The 19,873-nt window shown below is 36.2% G+C and overlaps 1 protein-coding gene across 27 annotated transcripts in view; it reads left to right on the forward strand.

The window, feature by feature from the left end:
• Window positions 1-19,873, forward strand: part of FAM13B (family with sequence similarity 13 member B) — an 83,048-nt gene that overhangs the window by 59,105 nt on the left and 4,070 nt on the right. For 4 of the 27 annotated variants that reach the window (XM_026001323.2, XM_026001320.2, XM_072728497.1 and 1 more), the window contains 12 exons: window positions 1,490-1,538; window positions 2,155-2,305; window positions 5,015-5,080; window positions 6,469-6,679; window positions 7,824-7,953; window positions 8,558-8,639; window positions 10,989-11,218; window positions 13,167-13,250; window positions 13,473-13,568; window positions 17,628-17,711; window positions 17,796-17,959; window positions 19,585-19,686. In XM_026001323.2, coding sequence (XP_025857108.1) covers window positions 1,490-1,538; window positions 2,155-2,305; window positions 5,015-5,080; window positions 6,469-6,679; window positions 7,824-7,953; window positions 8,558-8,639; window positions 10,989-11,218; window positions 13,167-13,250; window positions 13,473-13,568; window positions 17,628-17,711; window positions 17,796-17,959; window positions 19,585-19,686 — 1,449 coding nt within the window. The remainder of the gene's footprint in view (window positions 1-1,489; window positions 1,539-2,154; window positions 2,306-5,014; window positions 5,081-6,468; window positions 6,680-7,823; window positions 7,954-8,557; window positions 8,640-10,988; window positions 11,219-13,166; window positions 13,251-13,472; window positions 13,569-17,627; window positions 17,712-17,795; window positions 17,960-19,584; window positions 19,687-19,873) is intronic. The other 23 variants (XM_072728503.1, XM_026001322.2, XM_072728502.1 and 20 more) reach the window with 7 other exon arrangements.

The following is a 19,873-nucleotide window of genomic DNA, read 5'->3' on the forward strand; positions in this document are numbered from 1 at the left end:
ATCTGTAATGAATGCAGACTAGATTATAAATACTAAGGATTCTCAAATATTACTGGTTTGATGATAGCTTGTTGGCAAAGGTAAACTTGTGTTAATGCCATTGTCTCTCTTAATTGTGAGTAGGAAACCTGTTCTCTGAGGGTAAGTAAATTCTTTGGAGCCATGTCTCTGGAGTGTCTCCATACTCTGAAGGTCCACAGATTTCCTGCTTACAGCAGTTCCTTGTGCTTCCTTTCAGGAGGCAGGAATGATCCTCTTCCAGCCCAGGGAATATTGGAGCTATGGGCTGAAGATATAAGATTAACAGGCATCCCCAGAATGATGACATCTGGATTTGGTAGAACAATAAGGATCCATTTAGTGAGGACTCAATCTTTTTGGAAAAGCTCTTTCCTCTTCAACTTGTGTATAGGTTAGCAAACTTGTTTTTAGATCCAGAGTTCCTTGGTTAGTTGGATTACATTTTGCATGCCTAACACTCATGTTTCTCAAATTTAGGTGATTGGGTCTTTTGTAGTCGTAAGGTAGAATGTAGTTCATTCCACCGTTTGCTCCCACTCTAAGCAAGGAAAGGCCTTTGAGCTTGCCAGAGAATTTAATTTAGTTCATTTCTTATGCTCAGCAAGAATAAGGTAATTATGCATATGATGAGATGATTTGCCATAGTTAGGTCAAGACATGTCTCTGGGTACACACTGTTAAGGCAGGGGAGAAACCACATCTGTGTGTATCATTGTAAATTGCCACCATATCTTTGGGGAGAAGAACTTTCCCACAGTATTAGTTATATTGCCAACCTACTGTGATACTAGATGCTCTGTGGATTGTTGGTTAAATAGGTAGAGATCATTTGTGACAGCTTGCTCTACTACTTGTTCTAAATAGGGGTTCATTTTTATGGGGGAGAATATGGGGTGAATTGAAATTTTAGAAAGATTCCTTTTTATATGTTACCATTATGTTTTGAGGAAGGAGAAGTTTAGAAGTAGAAATCTTGTTTTGATTGTGATAGAAAACAATCAGATTTAAAATATAGGACCATAAAAAAATATAAAGAACCATCGCTATACCTTTACAAAAAAGTCTTTAAGAGAAAGAAGTCCCAGAGTGGGGGATAATAAAGCTGTGGTTAAAGCTAATATTTACTTTACAAAATCTTTTCCATTATTTAGTCAATCCCGTTTGGTTTCTATTTATTGTGGATTTAATTTTACTCTTAAATGTTTTTCTTTTGGGGGGTGGTTGTGTGGGGGAGGGTGGTGAATGTTACTTAATTTTTCTAAACTTGAAGTAATTCTGTGGATCTTTTCAGTAGTGTGTGATTTTCAGATATAGGGCTCCAAAGAATGGGCATATGTTCAGTTGTCATTTTCTTCTCTCACATTATAAATGCTAACTATATGGGGAAGAGAGGAATCTAGGTAAGAAATGTGCAATGATAGTAACCTACTTATTCCTAAAAGACTAATAACTGTACTTGTATTTTTAGGAAAGAATGTGTGTCATTTGACAGTGATACATTGTCACACTTGATTCTGGTAAGAATTATTTTTTTCTTGTGATTCTTACAAATTTGACTAGGTTTAACCTACCAATTATTATATCTGGCCTTCAACTCTTGGGTTGAATAGGTTAAAGGAGATGTAAATACATATTCTCTTACCAGGTATTTTACATTTAAGCAGCGACTTAATTTGTCACTTTTGATTATAAGTAACTTGGTTATAAAAACATTTTCTTGGGTGCCTGGGTGGTTCACTTGATTAGTGCCTGCCTTTGGCTCAGGTCATGATCTTAGGGTCCTGGGATCAAGCCCCACATAGGGCTACCTGCTCAGTGGGAAACCTTCTACCTTTCCCCATGTCCCCCCTTTGTGCTTGCTTGCTCTCTTTCTAATAAATAGAAATCTTAAAAAATATATTAAAAATTTTTTTTCCTGAATTTGGGATCCAGACTTTGTCTTCCAGCACTACATATTATAAAATTGCAAATATGTATTTGAAAATAATTTCGATGGTGGGAGTGGGACAGCTGAGTATAGATAGGCACAATAATACACTAATGGAGACCATACAAGGATATATGCTGCTTGTTTTTAAGCTGATTGAGAAAAGCTTTGTGGTTATGAAATGTATTCTTTATTTTAAAATACAGGATTCTAGTAGCAAGATATGTGATTTGAATGCCAACACTGAATCAGAAGTACCAGGAGGTCAAAGTGTTGGTGTTCAAGGGGAAGCAGCATGTGGAACCCAAATTCCACATTTAGATCTGAAGAATGTTTCTGATGGTGATAAATGGGAAGGTAATTTTAGCCACACGTTATTTTCCTGATACTCTTATTTGTAACTGAAATTACCTAAAGCAATAATGAGACTACTGTTCTTTTCTGGACACCCTTATTCATTTTGACTTTCAGTTCTTTCTTTCATATAAGAAGAGTGAGTGAGTGTTGTTACTCAGATGCACTAACGAGATTGTAGGGTGACTATCTCATATATACTAGAAGTTCTTATCTGATCCGTTAGCTTTGAAGATGAAGTTAGAAGTAAAAAAATAAAATCTCCAGGATAGGCTTTTGTTAATTGTTAAACCAGGTGCTGTCTCCCAGTCTTTGAAAATTTCATATGTTAGGGCTTAGAGATTTCACTTTAAACAGAGGGCTTATATGTAGCTATCTTTCCTTTATGATCATCAGGAATACTTTTTTTTTAATGTTCTTCAAAGGCATTTCTAAGCAAATATACCATATCTCTGCACCTGTGTATTAGCATGGATACCGAGTCCTAAGTTTTTACATAAAGAGAAAAGTTTAAAAAGCACGCCACATGTGTATATTTGTTTGTCAGAACTCAGCAAATGTGTACTTAAGACTTGCATTTCGTTGTTTATAAGTTTTTCTTTTTTTAATCAAAAGTTGCAAAACCTAAATAAATATTGAACTCCAGTGAATGATTTGCATGCTGAAATGTTTATGGGGAATGTATCATTACTTGCAGTTAACTTTGAAATCCATGAAAAAAATAAGTTGGTGGGATGGATAAATGTTAAAAAGCAGGTATAGTAAAATGTTAATGGTAGAATCTAGGTGATTGATGTTTGAATGTTCAGTGTAAAATTTTTTTCAAGTTTATGGTATATTTATAAACTTTGAAATAAAATGTTGGGGGTGGGAGAATGGAAGCCAGCAACAAATTTGAATTTAGGAGTCCTGGATCATACACCTTTCTAGGTAAAGAGTTTTTGAGACACTCAGGAATCTTCAAGTTACTTATTTATTCACTTGAAGTCCCTTGGTTATGTCACATTTGGCAAGTTAGCAGATGACATAGAGTAGCTATAACAAGAATTGCAGTGCTAATACTACAGGCTCGTTTTGCCACCTCAAGTCTACTCATTTGATCACAACTCAATTTTATTTATTTATTTATTAAGGTATAGCTAATTTTTTAAAGCCCCAACCAAGTCATCGTCTGTGCCAATCTTTACTGCTGTCTCTCCACCCCTTCCTTTTTTTTTTTTTTCCTTTTTTGTATTAGATGTTTGGCATGCCAAGTGGCATATTATGTGTCTTAACTTAGACTAAATCAGGAAGTTGTCTTTCATTTGCTTTGTTCTGGGTCATTAGGATGTTTGGAATTTATGAAGATGCTCCCCAGAATTAGGGGATATGTTAGCATCCTGGTGGCAGTACAGATCAACCATCCCTTTCATTTATTTACCCTGGCATAGTCCCTGAAAAGAAGTGGTGGTCAACAGAGCATCCTTGGAGCCAGCCGTAGTAGGAAAGCAGTCTCTGAAAGATGAGGCTGGGATTCTGACAGAGGGCTGATGCTTCACCCTTTTTGGAGAATGTAGATAAATAGCCTTTCATAATCTGTGGCCTGGGCCAAACTGATCTTAAGTTTTAAGCACAGAAGAGCACTTGTTTTCCATGGTCTGAGGAGATAGATTTTTCTGTATTCAGCTTCAGCTTTCTGGAGGCTTACCTAAAGAGAACTTAATGCCGGGCTCACTGTTTGCCTGTCAGAATCCACCTCTTGCAGCTTGTGGTACAGAAAGAAACTAACTATAGACTTCTAATTTTCAGGGCCTCAACTGCCCTGTTAGAAACCTGGCTCAACAGCTGTGACAAATCCATGTAGGCCGCCTGCAGGTTTTTACAGGAATAGGGGTCAATGACTTTCAGAGAGCCAGTGGTAATAGACATTTGGGTGAATTTCTCTGCCATGAACCCTGCATGTGCTTGGAAGAATGCCTGTTAGCAGACCATTTTGTTCCTTCCAACTTTGCTACCAACACAAAGATTGATTTTCTGTATCTAGATTAGGATGCTCTAATGAAAGTCTTCCTTAAGAGACCAAGTTAACTTTAGACACTAGGTACTTTGGAATCAGAGACCTACCTTGTTTAATAGAGAACGGGGGTCTCCACATAGAAGCCCACCTTACTCTTCCTTAGTATGTGGGTTTTGTTTTTTGTATTGCTCAAAGGATAGTCAACAGAATGCAGTTGGCAAGCAGGTCGTGCACGTCTACCACTGGTTTGAATTTGTAGCAGCCAATCAAAAGGTTTTGGCTTTTAATGGAAGTGGGCAATATCTTTCCTTCAGATTCTCTCCTGCTAAAACTCTTGAATGAAATACAAGTAGGGTCTTTTCAAAGAGCAAACTAAGGGAGATATTTTTCTGTCAAATCGATTAAACTAAAAAGCTTCAAACAGTACTTGGTGTTAAAGAGTTTCCATTTCTTCAGTTTTATGTTTGAGTTTTAATAAAACAGCACTACTTTGATTTTTTTGCCTTGCTTGCTGAAATGGAAATGTATGTTTGTGTTTGTTTTTAAAGTTTGGTTAGTAGTAATTTCTTTGAATAAAGTTTTTGAGCAGAATGCCTAACTGGTTTTAGGGAAATGTTTTTGGTATCTTTGGCTTTGTGTTAGTTATGTGTATGGTTTGTTCTGACTGTGCTGTGTGTTCACTTTAGTATTTTTTGCCATTTTTTCCATTTTATTAGCGTCATGCCCTATCACTTTTCCCCTCATTGATTTCAAAACAATGCATCTGCAGAGAGATGGGGAGGGTAAGTATGGTTCACCATAGTTTAGTTTTTTTGCCTTTTTATGGTTCACTTTGTTTGCCTTTTTATGAGCCCTTCTCCTGCTGTCCCCATATATTAGGAAAACTGTTCTGGGTTAAAAATGATACCCAGAAAAATTCATTTTTGTTACTTACTTCCCTCTTAAAACAGGTGATTTCTCATAAAATGTTTATTACAAGTTATTTGCTGGGAAGCAGGTACAAGGGTTGCTTTGAAAATCACTATTGCTGGGTTTATTGTGGGATTGCACGCTTTTACCCAATTTTTAGTTATCAGATTGATCTGGGCTTTAAAAACTAAATTATGTTCTTATTACCCTGGAAAAATTATGTAATGCTTTTAGTTGCTAATATATAAATTAAAACTATATTACTAAAGTAGCAATCCTTAGCTATTGTGTGAAGAAAAAACATCAGTCTTGTTTTTTGACACTGTCAAGCCATCTTTGCATCCAAAAATACTTAAAAACTCACTTTTACTATTGCTAATAGCCATATATCAAAGTTTTAAATTGTAGTTATAAATAAAGTTAATATGTAGATGGAAAAATTTTCCCCCTTCTGGATTCCAGTGATACTTGTATTTTTGTTCTTGGAGTATATTTGTGGATTGTATGTTTATCTGTATGTGTTTTGTATGTAATCAAACCTCATCTGTGCACAGACATCAAATATATCGGTGTGGTTTCATGTGCGAACATACAGGATAACTCCAGTAAGATAAACGTGCTGAAAGACTAATGCTGTTAAATTTTGTCTTGATAATACTGTTGAATGTTTAATTATTAAGATATATATTAAACAGAAATTCTGTAATAAAAAATAACCACAGTTCAATGTTAGAGGCCAAGTGCTGTCAGTTGAGTTAGCTGCTCATTTGGAAATGTTAAGAATTCTTTTGGGGTCAGAGAGCTTCATTTAGTGAGTGTTGTGAATAGAATGGGGAATAGCTTCTTTCCACTTTTAAAACAGTCACTTGACAGTGAGTGATAGTTTATTCACCTGGCAACTATTGAGGACTGTTGCGTGTTTACTCTATAAAACAGCACTTGAAAAATAATATAACTAATATAACTTTAAAGAGCTTGACAGTGTCCTTTCTTGCTTTGTGACTGGCTTTAGAAATTTAAGTATAACTCCTTATATGAAAAATAGAACTCTAAGCTAAAAAAAAAAAGAAGCATAGAAAATTATAAATGATAGTAGCTTTATGAAAGTCCTAAATCCTTTGTTTTTTTAAAGCATATAATAAATATTATATAAACCACTATGTAATATGGTTTAAAGAAAATACAGCTGATAATTGTGTGACTTCTTTTCTCATGTGGAACCAAGAAACCCATGGTACTATTCTTTGTGTTTGTTTTACAGAGCCATTTCCTGCTTTTAAGTCTTGGCAGGAAGACTCTGAGTCTGGAGAAGCTCAGCTTTCTCCACAAGCTGGAAGAATGAATCATCACCCCTTGGAAGAGGACTGTCCTCCAGTATTATCACACCGTAGTTTAGATTTTGGGCAAAGTCAGCGTTTCCTACATGATCCAGAAACATTGGATTCCTCATCGAAGGCACTTTCTTTTACTAGGTACATTGTTCTTACATATTTACGAGAGGCAATTCTTATTATGTCATTAAATCCTTTGAAAGATTTAATCCAGACTTTCCCCCCTGTATCATGAAAAACATTTTTGTAATTTTTTGGAGGGGACTCCTAAATTCTGAGTTCATTGAGATGTAGGGGTTTGCTTTCTAATAGACATTTTCTCACAGTATACATATTCCTTTATTTACCTATGACTGAAATATGGAACTCTGGAAGGGAAGCAAGTGGAGCCCACCAATCTCTAGCATTTTTATTATTAAAACTTAAAATTGATTCTAAATGTCAAAACCTTTCCTTTGCAGTTTGAAGACAAAAAGAATTCTGAGCTGCTAGGCATTTGTTTCTTTTCTGTTTTTGTCCAAACAACTTTTGAGTGATTACAAATTGTTTTTAACAGTACTGATGTTAGCTAATGGTGTGGTTTCTAAAAACTATAGTGTAAGGTGTTTGTTTTTTAACTACTACCTGTCCTTTAATGTTAGGTACTTAATTTTTTACTTTAAAGATTTGCTTCTTGGCAATGGCGTTATGTTATATCAGAGTGATAAGAGATATAACTTGGAAAAAAATTTTTTGACCGGGTAGCTGCTGCTGCTGCTGCTGCTGCTGCTGCTGCTTCTTCTTCTTCTTCTTCTTTTTTTTTTTTGACATATAACTGACATATACTATTCTTTTATTTCAGGGTGCCATTCTGGCTCAGTTGGTAGAGTGGGCAACTCTTGATCTCAAGGTTGTAGGCTCAAGCCCCACTATGAGTATAGAGATTGCTTAAAAATAAATATAAAAATTAAATTAAAAATTCTGGGGATCCCTGGGTGGCGCAGCGGTTTGGCGCCTGCCTTTGCCCAGGGCGCGATTCTGGAGACCCGGGATCGAATCCCACGTCGGGCTCCCGGTGCATGGAGCCTGCTTCTCCCTCTGCTTGTGACTCTGCCTCTCTCTCTCTCTGTGACTATCATAAATAAATAAATAAAATTAAAAAAAAAAATTCTGTTGTTTTCAGGTGTACATCATAGTAATTTGATAGTTTTGTACATTGAAATGAACCCCATGATAGATCATGCCCTACCATCTGTAATAACTCGAAATGTTAATACAGTGTTTGCTTTTTTTAATTTTAATTCAGGATTCGGAGATCGTCTTTCAGTTCAAAAGATGAAAAAAGAGAAGACAGAACACCATATCAATTAGTGAAGAAATTTCAGAAAAAAATTAGACAATTTGAGGAACAGTTTGAAAGGGAAAGAAATAGCAAGGTAAGTGTGTAACATTGTTCAGGATTTGGTAGATCTATTGGAGGAGGTTCCTTAGCATTAGTCCATCTCTTTCCTTATATGATGAAGTTGAGATGTGCAGAGAAATAGTGATCATGTAGATCTGAGATCATACAGATCCTTAGCACTCTAATTCCACACCACTATTCTTACCATTGCATCTTTATATTTCATTTGGCAAAAAAACTTGTATAATTTTTAAAGGAAATACTTTACATTGACCACAAATAGCAAGGGGAGTGGGAGAGGGTGGGAGAGGGAGAGAGATTTAATAATTAGAACATGTGAAGTGGAAAGAATCCTATACTTGGAGTCAGAAGACTCATATTCAAATCTGGCTTTTGTCAGTGGCTAGACTCTGCTCTGAGAGAGCTTTACTTTATATACCATCTGTATACAAATAAGGTAAGATGAAACAAGGATTGAGTGAAATCTCTGCTGTGGGAACTGTGAAATATTATTTAGGCATACATTAATAATTATTAAAAAAAACTCAAAACCAAAACAAACAAATAACAAAAAAAAAAACAAAAAAATTAATGATTATCTCTTACCACAGAGGTGTCAGTGTTCCTTAATTTTTTAGCCCTCCTACAGTGATATTGCAGCCAATCCAAAGGTATTAAAATGGATGACAGAGCTTACCAAACTGCGGAAGCAAATTAAAGGTAGGAAATGTATCATTTTTATAATACTATATGTGCTTTAAATGTATTTTTAATTCTCATTATTATAGTATTCTCATTATTGCATGAGAATTATATGAATTAATAATTCTATGACATGAATTAATGAGAATTAAATTCTACGACAATTATGGTTATAATTTTTGAGAATTTAAATTTGACATGCTGTTTGGGAAAAAAAGTTTCCTTTTTTTATTAGGTGTTTTTTTTTTTTTTTTTTTTTAAGATTTTATTTATTTAATCATGAGAGACACTGAGAGAGAGGCAGAGACATAGGCTGAGGGAGAAGGCTTCTTGCAGGAGCCTGATGTGGGACTCAATCCCAGGACCCCAGGATCATGATGTAGGCCGAAGGCAGATGCTCAAGGGCATCTGAGCCGCCCAGGTGGCCCTATTCTTTTATTAGGTATGGTCAAAGTTATAATACTATATTCTTCTGTATGTCTTTTTTTTTTTTCCCCTGTAAGTCATTCTGGTGTTTCCTTTAGTAATATTCTTTTGAAAGGTGCCCTAGATTATATATTTATAGGTGATATAATAAGGTTTATCTGAAATATAGTTCAAATATTAAACAGTTTTGATTTTTGGTAGATATTTCATTAAGAATTAAGAATTTTTGATGGGGGAATGCCTGGGTGGCTCATTCAGTTGAGCGTCTGTCTGCCTTTGGCTTATCATCAGAGAGTCCTGGGATCAAGCCTTGAGTTGGGCTCCCTGCTCAGTGGGGAGTCTGCTTCTCCCTCCCCCTGCTCTTGTACTCTGAGTCTTTCACTCTCTCTCCTTTTCAAATAAATAAAATGTTAAAAAAATTTTTTGATGGGTATTTAACACTATCATAATCAACTGTTTATACTACAGAGACTAAAAATTATAAGTCTTTAAATAAAAACTAGTTCTGTGTTATGGGTGTTGGCCTAGCACAGCAATTGCTAATTTATATTTACTTTGTGGGTGTTTAGTCAGCATGTTTTTTAGTAATTGTTAATACTTAAAAATTATCTGCACCTACTATGGGTTTATAATTTGTAGCATCACATTTTGGTGTATTCATTTGAGTTTATTCAATAAAAATTTTACTGTCATTAAGTACCAAGTACTTGTAGACATCTGGGCCTTTGGCAGTGAATAAGATGGTATCCCTGTTGTCATTGAGTTAACATCCCTGTGGTTAAAATAAGCTTCCTTACCTCTTTAGACTTTCCCCTACAATTCTATGAAGCAGTTTCTTATAAAATGCCAGTTTCCAACCATCAGTTAAAATCATTACCTTGGGGATCCCTGGGTGGCGCAGCGGTTTGGTGCCTGCCTTTGGCCCAGGGCGCGATCCTGGAGACCCGGGATCGAATCCCACATCAGGCTCCCGGTTCATGGAGCCTGCTTCTCCCTCCGCCTGTGTCTCTGCCTCTCTCTCTCTCTCTCTGTGACTATCATAAATAAATAAAAAATTAAAAAAAAAAAAAAAGGTTATATTAAATTGACAAGCATTAGCCTCTTAACTAATTTTCCAGTTTTCTTCCACTTTTATTGTCTCAAAGTTCATTCTCTGCATAGCAGCCAGAATAAAAAACTTTGTTAACTATCTTTAGAGCCCTCAGTAAGCTTCCCTTTTAACTTAAACTCCTTATAATGGAGAGAAATAGTGATCATGTAGATTTGAGATTATATGGATCCTTAGCTACCTCATTTCCTTGCCTACTGTGCCCTTAGCCATTTTATCACATTCCACTCTCATTTCCTGTTCCTTAAACATGCCATATTTCAGTGCCTGTGCATTGGCTATTGCCTCAACTGGAAAAGATCTCTTTCCCTAAATCTTCTAGGCTGGGTTAGCTGCTTCTGCTTCCATGGTCACTTAGGGTGTTAGCATCTCAAAAAGTCATGTTTCAGTCCATTAAATATAATTGCTCTTCCCAAAGCACATTCCTTTTAGCACTGTGACGCCATCCTGTCTTCTCTTCTTTATAGCACTTAGCACTCTCTGAAATTATTTTATGAATCTGGTTACTTGGTTTTTATTTTTACTTTCTTGAATATATGCTCCAAAAGAACAGGGGTCATGTCTCTGTTTACTCCTGTATTACCAGTGCTTATCAGAGACTCTTACTTTATGGTAGGCTTTCTATGAATTGTCATTGAGAGAACGAATGGTATAGCTTGCCACATATGATTTCAGTATTTCATATAACCTTGAAATATCTGAGCCTGTGTGCTGTTAATGTCCACTATCCTGTTACATATCTTGCTTATTACCCTTGGATTTTTTTTTTTTAACCCTTGGATCTTTAGCAAAATCATTACTGATCTATCTATCCTCTTGGTTCTGAAATATAGATGCAAAACACAAAAGCTCTGATGGAGAATTTGTACCTCAGACACGCCCACGTAGTAACACTCTTCCGAAAAGCTTTGGCTCTTCTCTAGACCATGAAGATGAAGAGAATGAAGATGAATCCAGGGTCATTCCAAAGGAGAAGAAGCCATCTAAGGAAGCAACACTTGAACTTATTCTGAAAAGACTGAAAGAAAAACGTGTTGAGCGGTGTCTTCCAGAAGATATCAAAGTAATCTTGAGCTATGATTTTGCCCATACTAGCCTTTAGAGTCCCTAAAACAAAATAATTACCCAGTGTCATGGAGATGTGTAGGTAGTCTTACTGGCCTGAGTCTGCTCCCCAGGTTTATAGATAAACAACATGTTTTTATATGAACACCAGAAATGCCCAGTCATTCTGGGACACAGTCATAATAATAAAACTAAAGGGCACCTGGTTGGCTCAGTAGGTAGAGCATACGGCTCTTGATCTCAAGGTTGTGAGTTCAAGCCCTGCATTGAGAGGTTACTTAAAAATAAAATCTTAAGAAAAAGGTCCTGATCTGTTCATATATATTAGAAACAATAGGCAAGATGAGTGTGTATAAAGCTTAAACATAACTGAGCTTGAATCTTGGGCCTTGTATCTTAATAGTTACATGTATTGAGCTATTAGCTTTTGCCAGGCTCTGACTCATTATTTTATTTGGGTTCTGCCCTTGAGTCCCTTCAACTGTCCTATGACAGATATGGATGTCTGTTAAAATACTAAGACAATATGGTTGTTATGAGGATTGAATAAATGAATTTTTTTGAAGAACCATTCCTCAAAGCCCAAGCCTAGGGCAGTCCTGGTCAAAGCACTTGGAAACCCAAATTATTTATCAGATGAGGTTTGCTGCAAGAATACAGAGATGGCCTCATGTAAACTTTTGTCTTGGCAATAATGAGCCCTATTGCTCATTCCTATCTAAACAACAGAGTACACCTCTTTCATGGTTTAAATATTGGAGTGTTTTATCTCCCTTGATCACGGCTGGATTAGAAATTTTAATCACTCCCTTCCCTTAGCTTTTTTTGTTTTTTAATTTTGGGTTGAATCAGCCAACCTTCTTTCCCTTCCTTCCACCCCTTTTCCTAGAAATGATTTTGATTGGATTAGCTTTATTCACATTTATTGTCCTAGATTTAATTTAAGGTGCATGCTTGAGGTTGAAGTCAGTGTTTTGCAGTTTACCCCAGCTATCCTCTACTGGATGTGCATAATCTAAATTTATATTTGTTATAGGAATATACTATCCAGTGAAAATTTATTTTTTTTCTTTTTTTAACCTCTATTCCACTCTGATGAGAAATAAGATAGTATTATCTAATCCTGAGAATAAGTAGAGAGTTTATGTCTAGATATACCCATTCAAATACCCATTCAAAAGGGTATTTTATAGAATGTTAAAGGTGGTCCATTGGAACAAATTGGGAAGGTTCTACGGACAAATAAATTTGGGATACCCTTCCTCCTCTGTAATTTAGAGTACTAAAAGATAGGAGATGAGTATTGCAATGTAAAGAAATTGTCATAGGAAAGCAAGCTGAGCTCATAGATTAGAAATTTAGGTAATAAACTGGCAGTGTTGTACTTTTTCAGGATCTTTTCCACTTACACTGCCAGATTTACTTAATAGTTTAGTAGAAATACTGAATTATAAGATCTGTGCTGTTGGTATATGTATGTTTTGTGTGTTGATACAAAATTAGAAAAAAAAAACAAAATTAGAGTAATAATGCCAATAAAAGACTGTAAAATTAAACAGTAGGCATTTGTGTGTATTTCTTGTGTGGTAGGTAGGCACTGTTATAAATTATAAATGCCTTTATAACATATCAGCTCATTTAGTTCTCATTAGAGCCCTGATAGGTAGGGTGAAGTATCCCCATTTTATAGATTAGAATATTGGACAAAAAGCATTTCAGTAACTTATCCAAGCTCACCAAGAGTGGGTATCTACTTATTTGAAGACCAGATTCTACAGGAGACTGAAAACTGTTGTCTGCAAATTTGTAAGGAAAGGCTGTATCCTTATTAGTGTAGGCTGGAGTGGTGATGGGCTGTCCTTTCACCCTAATTATTTACATTGTGATATTGAGGAAAATAATGATGGTGCCAATGAGTGTTTTTCTTTTTTTCTTTTAAATTCTAGAAAATGACAAAAGATCATTTGATAGAAGAGAAAACTTCTCTCCAAAAAAGTCTTCTTTACTATGAAAGTCAGCATGGAAGGCCGGTAAATGTCTCTTTTGCTAAAGAAATTTCATTTCTACCTCAGCATGAATTTCTTTTGTGGCCCACATCTTGAGCTAGTTTATAGAGACTTGTTTTCTGCATTTATAAGATTGTCTACTTATTTAAAATAACTTCTTAAAAGTTAGTAGAAAGTCATATTGCTTAATGTTTTAGACATTTAGAATTTCTTATGACTAGGTAATTTCCATTTTTCTTACTTTAGGTGACCAGGGAAGAAAGGCACATTGTGAAACCTCTCTATGAGAGATACAGACTTGTAAAACAGATGCTGACAAGAGCTAGCATCACTCCTGTCCTTGTGAGTAAAACACACAAAGATTTATCTAGTTCATTTTATCAAGACCTACTATGTAAGGTTAGGTTACTGCTTTTAAAAGAATAGGCAATTAATAATCAGTGCCTACCTACCATCTCTCAGGCCCATGTAAAAACATTTTATGTATGTCACTAAATGAAGATGTCATTAAATCCTGACAAGTCACAACAAGTAGCAGATGATGGCATCATTTTACAGATGATGAAACTGGGGCAAGAAGTGATGTGCCCAGGGTCATCTACCTTGTGAAATTGAAAAAAGAAAACAAAACAAAACATATTTCAGACCCTGGCCTAGTTTCTTTCAAATTAAATTATTGTGTTTGAAAACATATCAGTTTTGTGATGGCTCTTATGATGATATTGACTTAATTACACAGTCTAATAAATTCCTTTTTTTTCAAGTTCATCTTTTTAAATGAAAAAGTATTAATGCTTATTTACAATTGTGTATCTTTTTAGAGAAAAAGTAAAACTCAAATACTTATGTGCAGATTAAGTGCTGTCTCCAAATTAACCAATAGATAGTATGGCTCTAGATTTCTCTTAGGCTTAAATAGAAAACAGCATGTAGCCCATTCTGAATCATCTTGTAGGAATTAATTCAGTGGAGATATGGTTTGCTTAGGCATGCAAGGTCATTTTTAAATCGATAGTCACTTGCATGGGCATTTCTTTCAGGCTTTGACTACCTGACTACTCATTATTAGAAGATTCATGTTGGCCTTCTGAGCATTTTTTAACCCTCATAGAAACAGATTCTTTTTAAATGGCTGTTTTTGAGTTGGTCATCCCAACACTATTTATATATAATCAATTATTTTGAACAAGAAATCCTGTATAGGTTATGTTCTTTGCACATAAGACAGTTTTATACAGTTTTGACCCTTGATTACAAAGCTTTTTTTGTGTATCATTGACATATTCATAATTCAAATTCAGTTAGCCTTTGAATTTCTTTATGAAAACCATTTTAGAACTCCACAAGTTTGTTTTTAATAAACTGAAGGAATAGCAAGTATTGCTAGATGTTATGGACTCCTAAATATGACTATCATACAGAGAAATTTGAAGTATAAAAGTTAAGCTAAGACAGTTGCATAGGAAAGAACAGTTTATCAACAAATGGTACTGGGACAATTGGGTATTCATATGCAAAAAAAGATAAATGTAGATCCTTATATGACACAGTTTAACTCAGAATGGTTCATTGACTTAAATGTAAGAACTCATAGGAAATAGAAGAATAAATCTTTGTGACCTTGAATTAGGCAGTGTTTTTTCTTGGATATGACACTAAAACACTGACCTAAATAAATAAATAGGACCCCATTAAAATTAAAAAGTTTTGTGCATCAAAGGACTTTTTTTTTTTTTAATTACTTATTCATGAGAGAGGCTGAGACACAGGCAGAGAGAGAATCAGGCTCCATGCAGGGATCCTGATGTGGGACTCAATCCCAGGTCTCCAGGATCACACCCTGGGCCGAAGGCAGGCGCTCAACCGCTGAGCCACCCAGGCGTCCCAAAGGACATTTTATTATGTATTTATTTTTAAAGATTTTATTATTATTATTATTATTATTATTATTATTATTATTATTATTATTTATTCATGAGAGACACACAGAGAGAGGCAGAGAGACAGAGGCAGAGGGAGAAGCAGGCTCCATGCAGGGATCCTGATGTGGGACTCGATTCCAGGTCTCCAGGATCAGGCCCTGGGCCGAAGGCGGCGCTAAACTGCTGAGCCACCCAGGCTGCCCTGTTTATTTATTCTTGAGAGACACAGAGAGGCAGAGACACAGGCAGAGGGAGAAGCAGGTTCCCCTTGGGATGCCCCATGTGGAGCCCCATGTGGGACTCTATTCCAGGACCCCTGGATCATGACCTGAGCCAAAGGCAGATGCTCAAGCACTGAGCCACCCAGGTATCCCTCAAAGGACATTTTAGAAAGTGAAAAGACAACCCCCAGAATGGGAGAAAATGTGTGCAAATATTGTATCTGATAAGGGATTGGTATCTAGACTATATAAAGAATTATTATAGTTCTGTAATAAAAAGATGAATAAATCAATTAAAAATTGGGGAGGGGCACCTTGCGTGGCTCAGTCTTTTAAGCATCTACTGATTTCAGCTCAGGCCATGATCTCAGGGTCCTGGAGTCGAGCCCCATTTCAGGCTCTGCCTAGCGGGGATTCTGCTTCAGGATTCTCTCTCCCTCTGCCCCTCCCACCACTTGCTCACTCAAGCTCTCTCATTTGATTTTTTTTTTTTTTAAATAAATCTTTTAAAAAATTGGGTAAAGGACTTGAATAGACATCCCTCTAGAGAAGATAAGTAAATGGCCATTAAGCATGTGAAAAGATGATCAACATCATTAGTTACTAGGAAATGCAGATAAAAACCACATTCAGATGCTACTTTATACCCACTAGTATAGCTTTTTTTTTTTTTTTTAATTTTTATTTATTTATGATAGTCACAGAGAGAGAGAGAGAGAGAGGCAGAGACACAGGCGGAGGGAGAAGCAGGCTCCATGCACCGGGAGCCTGATGTGGGATTCGATCCCGGGTCTCCAGGATCGCGCCCTGGGCCGAAGGCAGGCGCCAAACCGCTGCGCCACCCAGGGATCCCCCCACTAGTATAGCTTTAATGAGAAAAGACAACAGTTTGACAGGATGTTGAGAAATTGGAATGCTTACATGACACACTGCTGATGAATGGAAAATGGTACAGCCACTTTGATAAATAGTTTGTCAGTACCTCAAAGGGTTAAACATAGGGTTACCATCTGACTTAGCAGTTCTCCTAGGTATATGCCTGAAAGAATTGAAAACACGTCTACACAAAAACTTATACACAAATGTTCATAGCATCATTTATAATGGTTAAAATGTAGAAGAAATCCAAATGTGCAGCAGCTGATGGATAAACAAAATGTGGTATATCCATATAATGGAATATTAGCCATGAAAAAGGAATGAAAGTACTGATCTATGCTACAACATGAGTAAACCTTAAAAACATGCCAAGTGAGAGAAGTGAAATACAAGAGGCCATATATTATAGGATTTATTTAAGTGAAATTCAAACTAGAATAGGCCAGCCCATAGAGAGAAAGTAGGGGAGGTAGGGAGAGAGGGCAAATTAGTTAATACCTAATTAAGTACAGAGTTTCATTTGAGGGTGTTGAGCTATTCTAGAATTAGAGGTGGTAGTAGCACAACTTTATGAATATACTAAAAACCACTAAATTGTACACTTTAAAGGAGTGAATTTTATGTTATGTGGATTATATCTCAATGAAGCTGTTACTTTTTTTTTTTTTTTTTAAGATTTTATTTATTTATGAGAGACACAGAAGGAGAGAGAGGCAGAGACACCCGCAGAGGGAGAAGCAGGCTCCATGGGCAGAGCCTGACGTGGGACTCGATCCTGGGTCTCCAGGATCACACCTCCGGCTGAAGGCGGCACTAAACCGCTGAGCCACTGGGGCTCCCTGAAGCTGTTACTTTTTAAAAAGGAGTTTAAAAGGTGTCCTAGACCAAAAAAGTTGACAGCTCTTGTTAAAAAGGAAAATGCTCTGAATAAAATTACATGTAATACTTTATTTTTTACTTATTGAATGAGCCATTTTAGATTATCCAGACATAAATGATCAATTAGCATTTGTGTGGGTACACAACAATTAAACATAAGCAATAATGAATTTAGTAAGGAATTGCTGAAAATTTTTAAATTGTATGATTAAGATTTTGAAAATAAAGTTTAGTATCTGTTCCATAGTGAATGAAGCTTTCTTTGAATGATTTAGATATTTATTATTATTTAAAGATTTTATTTATTCATGAGAGACAGAGACAGAGGCAGAGGCAGAGGCAGAGGGAGAAGCAGGCTCCATGCAGAGCGCCTGATGTGGGACTCGATCCCGGGACTTCCAGTATTACGCCCTGGGCTGAAGGCAGGCGCAAAAACCGCTGAGCCACCTAGGCATCCCTGATTTAGATATTTAAAGTATAAACCATGTTTAATGTTACAGGGATCTCCATCTACTAAGCGAAGGGGTCAGATGCTACAACCAATCATAGAAGGAGAAACTGCCCATTTTTTTGAAGAAATCAAGGTAATCCTTAGAGAAATCTTTCTCTCGTATCTTCCTTAAAAAGTTGAGAGTCGTGGCCTGTTTGATTATTTGATATCTTTTTAGGAAGAAGAAGAAGATGGTGTTACCCTGTCCTCTGAGCTAACTGATATCTTGAAAACTGCTGTACAGGCACAATCTTCATTGGAAAACTCTGAATCTGATGTTGAAGAAAATCCAGAAAAACTGGCTCTGGATCTCCGATTGTCAAGTACTCGAGCAGCTTCTATGTATGTGTGCTGGTTTGTGATTTTTTTTTTTTTAAATCTATTTGTATAATGAAATTTACATGGCAAGAAATTCAATGTTATATAATCAGGCACTTGGAGGGAATTAATGTATAATGCTCAAGAGATACACCCTTCTTGGGGCACCTTGGGGGCTCAGCAGTTGAACCTCTGCATTTGGTCCAAGGCGTGATCCTGGGGTCCTGGGATCAAGTCCCACATCGGGCTCCATGCAATGAGCCTGCTCCTCCCTCTGCCTGTGTCTCTCATGAATAACTAAATAAAATATTAAAAAAAAAGAGAGAGAGATACATACACCCTTCTTAAAGGGTGTGATTTACAAATACATGTTGTCATTCATATTTTCTTTATTAAACATTAGTGTGTTTTAAAAATTAAACTAAAATCCTACATTTGTTTCATAACACAGTGCTGAAACTAGCTGAAGTTAGGTTTGTTCTCTGCCAGCCTCTTTCCCTGATAACGGTGTATGATGGTGATTTTCAGCCCTTGCTTCGCCTTTTTTATATTAAAGTATAATTAACATAGAATGTTATATTAGTTTTAGATATACAGTGTGTGATTCAGCAATTTTATATATTACTCAGTGCTCACCACACTAAGTGTAGTCACCATACAATGTTACTACAGTATTATTGACTACATCCTGGTGCTGTACTTTTTGTTTCTGTGACCTGTTATTTTATAACTGGAAGTTTGTGCCTCCTAATCTCCTTTACCTTTTTACCTAGCTCCCCACCCAGCTCTCTCCCTCACAGCTACCTAGTTTGTTCTCGATATTAGTGATACTGTTGTTATATGGTTGTTTTATTTTTTGGATTCCACATATAAATGAAATCATAGGGTATTTATTTTTCTATGACTTAATTCATTTAGCATTATACCCTCTAGGTTCATCCATGTTGTTGCAAATGGCAGGATTTCATTCTTTTGTTATGGCCAAGTAATATTCCATAGTGTGAGTGGTGTGTGTGTGTGTTTGTGTGCATGTGCGTGCATACCATACCTTCTTTATCCATCTATTTTTTTTAAAGATTTTATTTGTTTATTCATGAGAGAGACACAGAGAGAGATACAGAGACACAGGCAGAGGGAGAAGCAGGCTCCATGTAGGGAGCCCGATGTCGGACTCAATCCTGGACTCCAGGATCATACCCTGGGTGGAAGGCAGGCGCTAAACCATTGAGCCATGCAGGCGTCCCTATCCATTCATCTGTTGATGGACATTTGGATTACTTCCATATCTTTGCTATTTAAATAATGACCTAATAAACATAGGGGTACAGATACCTTTTTGAATTAATGTTTGTGTTTTCTTTGGGTAAATAGTAGTGGAATTACTGGATCATATGGTACTTCTGTTTTCAATTTTTTGAGCAACCTCCATATTATTTTCCATAGGAGCCTTGGTTTCACTTTAATTTTTCTTTAAATACTGCTGCAGAACCCTACTTGGAGCTATTCCCTTTTAGTTGGTCTGGGCTGTAGCTTAGGCATGGGTGATATTCTAAATGCTCCCCAGCTGACTAGTTTGCAGCCAGGGTTTGGACGTCTGCTAAGAACCATAGTGCTCTTTTAGTAATGTTTTCTTCCTATTAAAATTTTAGGCCTGAATTACTGGAACAACTTTGGAAAGCCAGAGCTGAAAAAAAGAAACTACGCAAAACATTACGGGAATTTGAAGAAGCATTTTATCAACATAATGGAAGGTTTGTTGAACATCACAAAACTGAGTCCTTTCTCCTTAAACTTATAGGTGCCTATATGCTAAATTAAAAGAATGTATAGGAATAGAAATAAATGGTGCATGTAAAGATGTTACCATTGAAAATAAAAGTATAAAACATACCTTCTTACTATGAAGGCCTGCTATTAACTGCAAGAAAAAATCAGAGT

Source organism: Vulpes vulpes, chromosome 12, assembly GCF_048418805.1.
Source record: "Vulpes vulpes isolate BD-2025 chromosome 12, VulVul3, whole genome shotgun sequence".
Lineage (NCBI taxonomy): Eukaryota > Metazoa > Chordata > Mammalia > Carnivora > Canidae > Vulpes > Vulpes vulpes.